The following is an 11,912-nucleotide window of genomic DNA, read 5'->3' as shown; positions in this document are numbered from 1 at the left end:
GTAAATTAACAGTTACTAAACAATATGCAGTTGGGCTAGGCTGCTGACCAGGAATCCTCCAGAAGTACGATGTTATGAGAGATCCTTAGTCATGCTGATGGGGCACAGGGACCTGTGTGCACATAACCAGGTGTGCAAGTTCATTTTAGTAAATGCTGGGCTCAGCTCCCCCTGCTGGTGGCATGTTACTAGGTAGTATGAGGCACAGCCGTAGATAGAAGCTCTGTTATGAGGAATCACGTCACACGGTAAACTAGAAGAAGAAGAAGGAGGAGGGGGGGAACACGTCACACGTCTCCAGTCACGTATCGCGAGATTTACACGGTGTCGGTCATTTTATTTCAATATGGCGGCTTCCTAAATTCGCATGTGGCAGACTACCATTCGTAAGAGTTGATAATTATATATTAGTAATATTTTTCCAGTACTTTACACACAATATTTGGAACATCATAAGAACGGACAATTTATAACAGCTGTTCCACGAAAAGCAGAAAATGCAGCACGACGACGTAAGTGAATAACGTACATCTCAACAATCCTAGCTATCAAATATCAATGCAGCGTGTTAGCTCTCTAATATGTTGCGTTTAACATTTTCCCTTGCTTTAGGTTATTTGGGACATAATTGGAAACAAGCAGTTCTGCTCCTACAAAGTCAAGTAAGTAACTTTGTAATCTAGGTCTTTTAATATACGAAACCTGACCACGCACTCGTTTTAAATTAGCCAAGAAGAAAATAGCAATGCGTTTGTGAACTTGCTAACGTTGGAGACGTTATATCTTACAATGTATTCTGTAGTCCACTGTATTTGCGGGTGTCTTACGATTTTGTTTACGACTTCGTTAGTTAGCAACAAGTATAGCTGTCTTCAGTAAAAAGCGAACTGACGATATTTTGACTGCGTTAATGAACTGTATCAAGTTAATTGATTTATTACATTACAATCACGCTCTTTTTCAGAGCGACTAATACAAGTTCAGAACATCGGTGTTTGTCATATGATTATAATAGTAAGATATTTCCAAGAAAGCGCGGAAGGCCCATTGGTGATCAATAATGTTTAACGCAAAATTAACAAAACAAACCAACAAGTAGTAGCTGTTGTTAATTAAAGTAAATGCCCTTATATAATGACCTGTCGCATATAGCTATAACTGTAATATTCTAAAAGTTAACACAAAAAGAAAGATGATAAAGAGGGTTATGGGAATCATGATACAGTCTGAACAAATGGGTCTGTTGTGGTCGGAGTCTGAAACCCATTCCACCACTGTCCCGAATATCTCTCAGCTGTCTACGCTAACCTTTCCCCAAGGAACACATGTGCACCTAAGTTGGAAAATAGATTGAGATGTAGATATGCTCCTAAATTATTTTTCGACTTAACGCACATCGATTTTCAGGAGCAAATGGTCCTAATGTGGGAGCGCTCCTGATGTCTTGTTTTCCACCCACAGGACAAAGAATCAGAATTTTTGTCGGAATGAATACAATGTAACTGGGCTTTGTAACCGCTCGTCGTGTCCTCTGGCGAACAGTCAGTATGCTACCATCAGGGAGGAAAAAGGTACAACAACATCCCATTTAACTCTTGAAACTTAAAAGTGAAGCTTTGAGGCACATCATAACGGAATAAAGATTTATAAATGTAGATGAAATGTTCATTAGGATATTGTCACTCATTTTAAGATGGTGACCACTACGTAGCTCAACCTGGAGTAAATGACAGCCAGGCTAACCTGGTAAATTAGTCAAAACAAAATGGTTTAAGTAGGAATGTCTTTTTGTCTCATTGAATAAAGGCTATGGGTATCCTTCATATTAGATGCTAATGATGAATAATGATGTTGTTATGGCAGCTATCATTTATGTGGCAAACAATAATCGATAAGATGCTAATTATTAATAATGATTTTGTTTTGGGCTGGAACATGTGCAGTGAGGTATTAATTTATGGTAATGTCTGTGCCTTTGTCCCCAGGCCAATGTTTTCTGTACATGAAGGTAATTGAAAGAGCAGCCTTTCCTGCCCGGATGTGGGAGAAGGTGAGTAGTGGGGCCAACAAAACTTAATGTTATTCATGTCTGGCTGACGTGCCTGTGAAAGGGAACTATAAGGCTAAAAACGTGAATAAATGATGTACAGAAGCTTTGGTGGAGAATTTTTTTATGCAAATGTATTTTCTGTTGCCAACTTGCAGGTGAAGCTGAGCAAGAACTACGAGAAGGCGCTGGAGCAGATCGATGAGAACCTCATCTACTGGCCTCGTTTCCTCAGACACAAGTGCAAACAGCGGTTCACCAAGATCACACAGTACCTGATACGCATCCGCAAGCTCACCCTCAAGAGACAGTGAGTCCACAGTGTTACCACAGTGTTACAGCAGAACCACCCTTAATCCACACAGCTCCTGGTCCAGGCCATGATACTGTCACGTCTGGACTACTGCAACTCCCTCCTGGCTGGCCTCCCAGCATCAGCCACCAGACCCCTTCAGCTCATCCAGAATGCAGCAGCACGTCTGGTTTACAACCTCCCTCGTGACTCCCACGTCACTCCCCTCCTCATCTCCCTCCACTGGCTACCAGTGCAAGCTCGCATCCGGTTTAAGACACTGGTGCTTGCTTTCCAAGCAGTCAAGGGGTCAGCTCCTGGTTATCTGCAGAAGATGATCAGACCCTACAAGCCGGCCAGATCGCTCCGATCGGCTACTACAGGGCGGCTGATTCCTCCCCCTACACGAGCAGCAACAAGGTCTCGACTCTTTGCAGTTCTGGCCCCACGATGGTGGAACGATCTTCCAGTGGAGGTCAGAACAGCAGAGTGTCTGAGCACCTTCAAACGGAAACTCAAGACGCACCTCTTCTCTGTGTACCTCTCTCCTCTTCCCTAAACCCCCTCCCATAACTATAAAAAAAAAAAAAAAAAAAAAAAAAAAAAAAATTTTGTTCAGACTATCTTGCTTCTCCTTATTGTATGCATCATAGTAAAGGCTTTTTATCTACATGTTGTTCAATGGACTTAAGCGGACTTGATCCTGAGTTTGGTTACTCTGTTGTAAGTCGCTCTGGATAAGAGCGTCAGCTAAATACCTATAATGTAATGTAATGTAATCCATCTGGTACACAAACCACGATGTTACTGCAGAACCACCTTACTCTGCATCTGATACTCAAACCACAGTGTTACAGCAGAACCACCTTACACTCCATGTGATACTGAAATCACAATTGAAAATTCAGTAACTTCAGATGCGTCCCCTTTCAGAGTTCACATGTCAAAAATCTGCCTTTCCTCCCATTTTGCAGTAACATACACCAGCTCAGTTGTTCGGATACTAACAAATCTTCTGCTGTTTCAGGAGAAAGCTAGTTCCGCTCAGCAGGAAGGTGGAAAGGAGAGAAAAGAGGAGAGAGGTAAGCCCGTTTGTGTAGTTTGATGACAGTTAAGACCTACCTTGTCATTCTTCTGACAGGGGAGGATCATGAGATTGTATTGCGCAGTGAGAGCACACTCACATTTCTGAAGCAGCTCCATACATTATACACAAATCTGATGTATTACTGTAGGTATTTATGGTTATGATTGGTTGTCTGGAGTAAGGTAGGTAAGGTAGGTCTGTAAAGAGTTGCTAGTATTTTCAGACTAAATTTGAACTGTATATTCAAAATTTGTTTGAATTGCTTGTTCATAATGTGATTGGCTGCAACTGTATGCACAAACTACTACGGATTTGTGAAAGGTGCAGCCAAAAACAGATTTTAATGTAAAAGACCCCAAGATTTGGGTGGCCGTAGCAGTGAAAAAGTATTTTGGTCTGATTATTTGAAATTGTAACATGTTGTTTTGTACCGGGTGCATAAAGGCATGCGTGATGTATTAAACTGAGTGTAATGAACTGATGGAATATTTCAGAATTTTTTTTGTGTTACAGGAAAAAGCCCTGATCGCAGCCCAGCTGGATAATGCGATCGAGAAAGAACTGCTGGAGAGACTGAAACAAGGAACGGTAAGCATATGACATTTTTGGGCTCAACAACAACGTATTATTTATGGGTTATGGCTCCATATTTACTGTATGCAAAATATGACAGACTTCACATTCGGGAGACTAAATAAAACGTTGCGAGAACTGCTTTTGTAATGGAACAGTGTGACTGCATGCTGTTGTGCATTTACAGTGCAGTGCTTGTATGTGACATAACCTGTGCTTTTTTCCCCATCCAGTATGGAGACATCTACAACTTTCCTGTCCACGCTTTTGACAAGGCCCTAGAACAGCAGGACGAGGAGAGCGAGACTGATTCCTCAGAGGGCGAAGCGGAGGAAGAGGACGATGAGGTGAGGAAAAAACTATTTAATAGGGCGTGTTCCTGTAAACGGGTTAAATGAGGCTCGTTTAAAATAAAAAATAACTTCAAAAATTGAATATTTTTTTAACAGAGAATTAATACTTTGACATCAAGCTGTTTTATACAGCTCAAATATATGATGGGTTTATTCTGAAGTAACTAAGTTTTGATACTGCCCTTTACAGGACGTTTTAGCCATTGGTCATTTGGAGACGGTTTATTGCAGAAATAATATACTATATAATGTTTAGTGTAAGTGTGGGCAAGGAAGCCCATATAACATTTTGGGGGGATTTTATGTCCTCCAGTACCTGTGTTTATAAATCAATTTGGAAATTCACAAGGTGAATAAGTAAGAAATAAATACGTCTCACTGCTGTGTCTGTCTTACAAAAGAGAACCAGAAACACACACTTAGGTCTAACTAGCTGAATGTGTCCTCTCAAGATTAGTGTGAGGAAAATCAGCTCACTTAAACAACACTTGGTTTTAGAATTGTGTTCATGTCATTAATCTGCTCCACATCATTACATTAAGTGCACTGGGGAGTTGTTCTTTGAACATGAAACGAGTAAATTTGATTCTGTCAAATTAACCTTTTTGTGCGTTTCCATTTCCAGGACGTTGGGAAGAAAGAATTTATTGCTGAGGATGAGGTGGAAGAGAGTGACCTCAGCGACTTTGAGGTAAAGGGGGAAGTTTCATGCTTTTTTCCCCTTAGCTATACAACCTCCTAGTTCACATTAGTATCAACAATAGTTTCCCCTTTTTAGTCTTCACCTACCTCTGCTGACACTGGATTTAATGCAACACAGAATACATTGTGGAAACAGTAGTGGAATTTTTACAACAAAACTCAACCTGATTTACCTGATTTAGCCTAGACCAATTTCAGGCTCATTGCCAACTTGTACTAGCTTTACCAGGGTATATGCCGTTTCGATCTTCATATGTTAAAATTGAGCATTTACATGTAAACAAGCGATTAAAATTGTATGCATAATTTTAAATGGTACTAGAGAAACATTTTGTTGGAGGTGGAAAAAGTGTTTAATATTGTGATTTTTTTAAATTTAGAGTTAAGCAAAATTAAGTACGCAAATGTGATGTCATCGCTGTTGCCATGGTGCTAAGGGTGTATTTTTTGGACAGGACATGGACAAACTGAGAGGCAGCAGCGATGAGGAAGGCGACTCCAGCGAAGAGGAGGAATCCGAGGAGGAGATGGAGGTGGAGGAGGAGAGGGAGGCGAAAGGGAAGGGGAGCGCTGCTGCTGCTTCTAAGTCCACGGGGAAGTCGAAAGGAAAGGCACCGCTCAAAGGTCCCGCCAGGAAGAAGCGGGCCTACGTGGAGATTGAATACGAGCAGGAGACAGAGCCTGTCGCCAAGAGCAAGGCCACATAGACTGCCTCTACACATCATGTACTGCAAGCCCAGTACTCTGCCAAATGACTCCTAACGCGATTGGCTGTTCCAGTGGAATCAGTCAGCGCCCATCAGTATCATGACCCTAGGATTGCCTGTTGCAGAGTGTTTGTATTAACAGGAAAGGATTCCTCAGACTGGTCAGTGGACGTAAATTAAATGTGTTGCAGTAGACATCAGTCACTCATTGAATTAAGTGCCCTGCATTCCTGAAGAATGTCACCAGTGCAAAAAAAAGAAAACCCAATTTGCTTTATTTTTTTATAGCCATACCAATGGTCATCAGAACGGCTGTACATGAAGAGTGTGTGCACGTATTATTGGCCTTAAATATTTATATTTTTAATTTTTAAACACTACCCTGTTGTCTGAAATCCTTCATGCATCCAGAATATGCCCGAGGACCTTATTGAGTGACTTAAGTCAGATCATTAGAACCACTGTGTTCATATGTTGACATTCTGAAAATCTCTGGAATTAAAGCCAGATTATGTCCAATGGAAAAAACAGTGAAATTACACATTTCAAGATGGCGCTTTATACCAGCAAGATAAAATGTTTTACAACCAGTTACAGCCAGTTCTCATTTGTAAATTAACAGTTACTAAACAATATGCAGTTGGGCTAGGCTGCTGACCAGGAATCCTCCAGAAGTACGATGTTATGAGAGATCCTTAGTCATGCTGATGGGGCACAGGGACCTGTGTGCACATAACCAGGTGTGCAAGTTCATTTTAGGAAATGCTGGGCTCAGCTCCCCCTGCTGGTGATCCAGTGTTATGTTCTCTCAGCTGACATCTGTGACCTTCTTTAAGCATTCCAGCACTGTGCCATCTGCACAGCTGCTGTCTACCTCTTTCAAGAGCACCTGAAGGGAGCAGAAAATGTGATTTAAAACAAAGTGTATCTTTTTCCTCATTTTTTACAGCGCTTTAACATAGGAAATGCTTTGACAGTTGAATTCTGTATAAAAGGCTATATAGTAAACACACACACAAAAATAAATTGTTCATAAAATTTCCATTCAATTTATTACACTGGATTAAAATCTACAGCCTTGTAACAATTTCTGTGCAGGAAATTTAGAGACATGCACCATTAGTCATACATAGGCACCAAATGTGGATTATCACATACAGTGTTTAATGTGGGAACACCTGCAGGTTTATAGGGGGTTGTGAGGTCAGCAGTAGATCTTACCTTGAGTTTTCCCTGAGAGCAGTAATCCAGCAGCAGCAGGCAGTGTGTGGCCTTGCGCAGAAGCTCCTCCCTCACAGCAGGGGGCGCTGAAGTGCGGTCTGCAGACACGTCGACCAGCAGCTTCAACAGAGCGCGCACCAGCACGGCCAGCCTACACTCCAGTCTGTGTAAAGCAAGCGGAGTCGGAGCAGATGCATTTCCTTAAGCGTGAATCCCTTCAATTCAGCACGGTCTGTTTCCAAATTCATCTCGCATTAAAGAAATGATGTGTGCATGAAAGATTTTTAGGATTTATAAGTCAAAAGGTGGTGTAAATTCACAGGCAAAATCAGGGCAAATGCGATACACATGCAATATGCAAAACATGCTCCATGTCTACCCAGCACTAAATAATCCAGCAAATGATTAAACTGCTGCTAACTACATTGTGTGGATCTCACTCAAATGATCTGATACCAATTATTCAGACAAAAGAATGCAAGAAAAAGCAGTTTTTAGTTTTCCAGGCAGAATTTACTAAAGCCCAAGATGGAAGTGTGGGAAGTGAATCCTAGTTTGCACATGCAAGTAGTTAGGGGGCTGATAGTCAATTTCAAGAAAGTGCCCTAAAAGCCTCCCCCCACTCACCTTGGCCAGGCCTGCTGTATAGTCTTTTCAAGAACATCTAGGATACTAAGCCTAGCCTGCTCTCCCGGAGCATCCGAGATCTCCAGGTATCCCAGAATTACTCTCTCCACTCTCTTAAGATGGCGGACAGTGACGATACCCATCCTAGAGGTATAGCAGTTTAATGAAAACCATGCTCCAAATGCATTTCTCCATTTCAACCAATAATAAAGACAGTTAATCAGATTATCGTCCTCTAGCTACATAATGGATATGTCTTGAAATTTTAACCTCCAAAAAAAGATGTCACATTGGGACATGCTTTCCAAATTGGGCAATAAAATATAAGTAACTTTGAAAGTTATTTTTTTGCTAACAAAAACCATTCTAGGTTAAAAGACTCCCAGAATATTCAAGGTATAGATCAACCTATAATAATGACCAAAAAGGTCTCTTAAGAGTTTGCTTCAGAGAATGATACATGAGTTTTTATTAGTCTAAAGTTGCATAGCAGATTAATAAAGGACTATGCAAGTTCAGACTAATAAAAACTCATAATGCTCTGAATGATAAATCGGTTCGGGAGCTCACCTGTCAGTGAAGAGGGCGACGTTTCTAGCGTACACCCGGCGCAGGGCCAGCCTGTGCTCCATCTCCATGTGCGTGAGGATCAGCCGCAGAACCTCGTCGTAGCGGTTCGGGTTACGGGCCATCCCAGCGCTCCCCGGAGGTTTCTCCAGAACAGAGAGCAGGTCCAGCAGGCATGGGAGAACCACCTCAGCGGAGAGGGAGAAGTTGGGGTAAACATTAAAGTTGTATTTTAGCTGAAAACAAAAACCAGCAGAACCTGCCACTCCTGGTCTACTCTGCAGACTCTGCCAGCTCTCTGTGAGCATGGCAGGACTCACTGTGTGACTACAGTTCATTGAAACTGTATGACCCTGTGATGTGAACGGCCATAAGGCCACAAAGCCCCAGGTTTACCTCTATGAGCTCTGCCTCAGCAACGTAGAGATGGTTGAACAGGGCGTGGTAGAGCACCTGGGCTCTGTTGTACTGCCTGAGATCAGCTGCAGGCTGTAAGAAGGAAATTCTTAGTTAACAGAGATGCAATATGGCAAAATACCAATGGTTTTCATTTGCCATAGATCCCAAATGGGAGGGGAGAGGGAGGGGGGGGGTCTTACCACATTGAGTACGATATGATGCAGGCAGCGCACCCCCAGCACTTTGTTCTCTGTGCGATAGTCGTCCGAGATCAAAAGGGAAGGGGGAAATACCCTGTCCAGGAACTCGGCCAACCACGGACGGCCCACCTGAGTAAGTGTCCAGGCAAAGACGTGCTTTGTGGCCTGGTTTCTCTTCCAGTTCTCTCTGCAGCAGGGTAAAGTTTTTTAAATTATTTATCATTGAACAATTTACCTACTTAGTTTCTTAGGCATTAGAGAATAGGGTCAGCATATGTTTTTGATCTTACTACTTTTAAATACCAAGAATGCTTCCCTATATAAGTTCAGCGTTTGCAGTCTTCATAACAATGAATATGAGTATATATACACATCTTACTTGGTTACTTCCGGTTTCAGAATCTCCAAGACGGCAGCAAGGATTCCAGTGTGGTCACCTACAGTATTTCCACACAGCAACTGGGAGCTGGACGCAAAGCCGCTCCCGTGAACAACCGCATTCAGCAGCAAAGCAGCAGCAGTTCTGGAGGAGTCGCTGGTCCATGGCTGATCCTGCATGTGGGTCACCGCGAATACGAAGAGAGGAGGCGCAAGTGCACGCGCAAGGGGGCTCAAAGGAGAGGAAGGACAGTGGCAACACGGAACGTCGCTCCCAGGCCCAAGCCTGCGACAGAGGGTCAGCAATACTGCGCAAACTGCGCTGGACTTGCCAGGGACAGCCACGTAAGAGCTGGCTGGAAGATCACCGCTCTCCGTCTCGCAGAGAGGCAAAGCAGCGAAATGGGTCAGAGAGATCACAATTTCCAAGTACACTTTCTTAATGTTGGCGCCTTCGTTGGCGCAGCACTCGGAGAAAAGCAAGTGGCTGTCCGCACTCTCAAACAATTGCTTGACGCTGTGCACGGTGTCCAGCTGTTCCGCAGAGGAGCCTGCAACTCGGAGGCAATCTTGGACCCAGCAGTGCACTTCATGCACAGAGTTGCCTGAGAACTGGCCGTGGCCTTGCTGGTCTCCGGCAGCCTCTTTTATCTTGAGGTCATGCAAACTGTCTGACAAATACATTTCTGCTGTGTCCTTATCGACTGAAATCACTGCTTAAAAATAGCATGGTCTTACACCTCTTTGTTTCTCAAAATGAGGCCACATTAGTGCTGTAAACTGGTTAGCCTACTAGATTGAATATCTGAAAACTTGCATGCAAGGCTACACATGTAAGAGTAGCCTGCCCTATACGGATTTTATATGTAGCTGCTCAAAGAGACAGAAAAAAACAGAAGACTGATCAAGCTTTTAAAACGGAACACATTAGTACGGTAAACTCGGCTTCGATTGCTAGGAGCCTTGCATTGAGGATGACTGTTAACTGGCTAGCTAGCTAACCTGTCCTCTTGTGATGAAAATGAGCCACTTGCTTATACAGTTGCATGCGTTACGGTAGCTAACTATATGCATTACCTTTCGGTTTCATCTTACAAATATAAGAAAATGAAGAGACACACAAATTTCCAGTTACGCGTTAAGTCTTCTTACCACCACACATGTTCAAAATGGTGCTACTACAAAATACATCCCCTACTCACAGCGGAAACGTGGACTTCTCTCACATAGGTCCGCTTATTAAATCGCCGGCTGGATTGGAGTACACCCTGTCGTTGCTTTTAATGATCTCTGTAATCAGCACTCAGTAACATACACATTCTATGTATAAACACAACTTGGTTATTGTAGGGTTTGATTGTTTTCAATTATATTAAATTTCACTGTATTTATTTTACTAGCCTAGTCATCCAAGTTAGTACCAAGACAGGTTCTGTCGAGTCCTACTTCATGGTGAGTAGTTGCAGGTTTATTCAACAATCACAGTGAAACAGATGAGGCAAATGTGTTTGAAAACATTTATAATGTTAACATGTATAATGACATATAATGTCTGTTTCAATGGTAGAAACGCAAAATAGATGAGTCTATTGTTTTTTTTCCTTCATAAAACATGAGAAATGCAAATATTCTAAATACGTTATTTTTTATTTAGATGGGTGAAAATCTAAAATAAAAATAAAAAATTAAACAATCAGGTTGAATTAAGGAAAATGTGTTTGAAGACATTTATGATGAAAACGGTAACATACATGCCAACAAAGTGGCATGGGTAATAATTGTATATGTGTGGGGGTTTTTTATTCAGATGGGTGCAAAATTAAGTTTATTCAACAACAACAATGAAACAAATGAAATGAAATGTGTTTGAAGTGAAGAGAGTTTTCTTTAAGTTACTAGAAGCTTGTACTGCATTAAATCTCTGGGCTTCCACCAGGGCCCCTGGTTCCAGACGCCAGACTCCCAAGGACAAAGAAGAAGAAGAAGAAATTGGAAATATTGCATGTACTCCTATCTCTTATACATTTCTAGGAGTCTAAACTGATGAGCTTGGCCTTTTCTTATCCTCCCCCCTGCCATCCATACCTGAGACAAACCACCTATGATGCCATGCTCCCTGGGACTCTGAAAGCAACTGTTAGATAAAGACAAAATTATTTTTGATTTAGAGCTGGTTTATGTAACATTGAAGGCTAGAGATCAACATGTGCTTATTCAGTATTCATGCTATATGACTAGACATAACCAATCATTTATTTTGTTCAGTTTTAATATATGCTTATGAATTAACCATGTACCATTCAGCTATATAGAATTATATATGTTATTAGTAAAACAGCTTTTGACTATAGAAGTAGGGAACGCCCCTGCTTTCTTCAGTTTGGGCTTGTGGTGGGTAAAATACTGAACTCTTTGTGCAGAAATAAATCCTGTTTCTTATTACAGATCTTGTTGTGGCTGGTTATTATAAGGGAAAACTTTCTGTGCTCAAAAAAATACATTTATGATGAACAGACTCATTCAATTGAAAAACAACAAAATACATTATAGTAAAAATGTAAATATGTGATTTTTTATTTATATGGATGCAAAATTGGATACATTTATCAATCACGGTGAAATGAAGAAAAAAAACTTTTGAAGACGTTTAAGATGAAAAGTCGTTAAGTTGAAAAATTGCAAAGTACGTAAAACTATAGTCTTTTGTTGTAAAATGCAAAAGTTTGAATACATTATAGTCTTTTGTTGTAAAATGTGAA

The 11,912-nt window shown here is 41.5% G+C and overlaps 2 protein-coding genes across 3 annotated transcripts; one reads left to right on the top strand and one right to left on the bottom strand.

Annotated features, from left to right (window-relative positions):
- The first annotated feature begins 137 nt into the window (after positions 1 to 137).
- Positions 138 to 6,355, top strand: mak16 (MAK16 homolog (S. cerevisiae)). Of its 2 annotated transcripts, XM_064353794.1 has the most exons (10): positions 138 to 512; positions 613 to 662; positions 1,462 to 1,571; positions 1,986 to 2,050; positions 2,206 to 2,357; positions 3,367 to 3,421; positions 3,940 to 4,014; positions 4,233 to 4,346; positions 4,978 to 5,043; positions 5,510 to 6,355. In XM_064353794.1, the coding sequence occupies exons 1-10, from the start codon at positions 498 to 500 to the stop codon at positions 5,759 to 5,761; spliced, it is 954 nt and encodes a 317-aa protein (XP_064209864.1). In that variant the 5' UTR covers positions 138 to 497; the 3' UTR covers positions 5,762 to 6,355. The 2 variants fall into 2 exon arrangements, with proteins under 2 accessions (XP_064209864.1, XP_064209866.1); XM_064353796.1 differs by lacking the exon at positions 4,978 to 5,043.
- Positions 6,298 to 10,410, bottom strand: tti2 (TELO2 interacting protein 2). Its single transcript, XM_064353793.1, has 7 exons — positions 9,155 to 10,410; positions 8,776 to 8,962; positions 8,573 to 8,665; positions 8,180 to 8,364; positions 7,610 to 7,753; positions 6,983 to 7,145; positions 6,298 to 6,650 (listed from the first exon to the last, which is right to left on the bottom strand). Exons 1-7 carry the CDS (start codon positions 9,835 to 9,837, stop codon positions 6,570 to 6,572), a joined length of 1,536 nt encoding a protein of 511 aa, XP_064209863.1. The 5' UTR covers positions 9,838 to 10,410; the 3' UTR covers positions 6,298 to 6,569.
- Positions 10,411 to 11,912: the final 1,502 nt, after the last annotated feature.

This window comes from Anguilla rostrata, chromosome 10 (genome assembly GCF_018555375.3).
Source record: "Anguilla rostrata isolate EN2019 chromosome 10, ASM1855537v3, whole genome shotgun sequence".
NCBI lineage: Eukaryota > Metazoa > Chordata > Actinopteri > Anguilliformes > Anguillidae > Anguilla > Anguilla rostrata.
The sequence above is the reverse complement of the archived record's forward strand: the minus strand, read 5'-3'. Positions and strand labels throughout refer to the sequence as shown.

Coding starts and splice junctions, on each gene's coding strand:
- tti2 (XM_064353793.1), bottom strand. CDS start 9,837: ATGTATTTGTCAGACAGTTTGCATGACCTCAAGATAAAAGAGGCTGCC. Junction 7,754..8,179: donor GTCGCCCTCTTCACTGACAG/GTGAGCTCCCGA, acceptor CTATACCTCTAG/GATGGGTATCGTCACTGTCC. Junction 7,146..7,609: donor ATACAGCAGGCCTGGCCAAG/GTGAGTGGGGGG, acceptor TGCTTTACACAG/ACTGGAGTGTAGGCTGGCCG.
- mak16 (XM_064353794.1), top strand. Junction 2,358..3,366: donor AAGCTCACCCTCAAGAGACA/GTGAGTCCACAG, acceptor CTGCTGTTTCAG/GAGAAAGCTAGTTCCGCTCA. Junction 4,015..4,232: donor AGAGACTGAAACAAGGAACG/GTAAGCATATGA, acceptor TTCCCCATCCAG/TATGGAGACATCTACAACTT.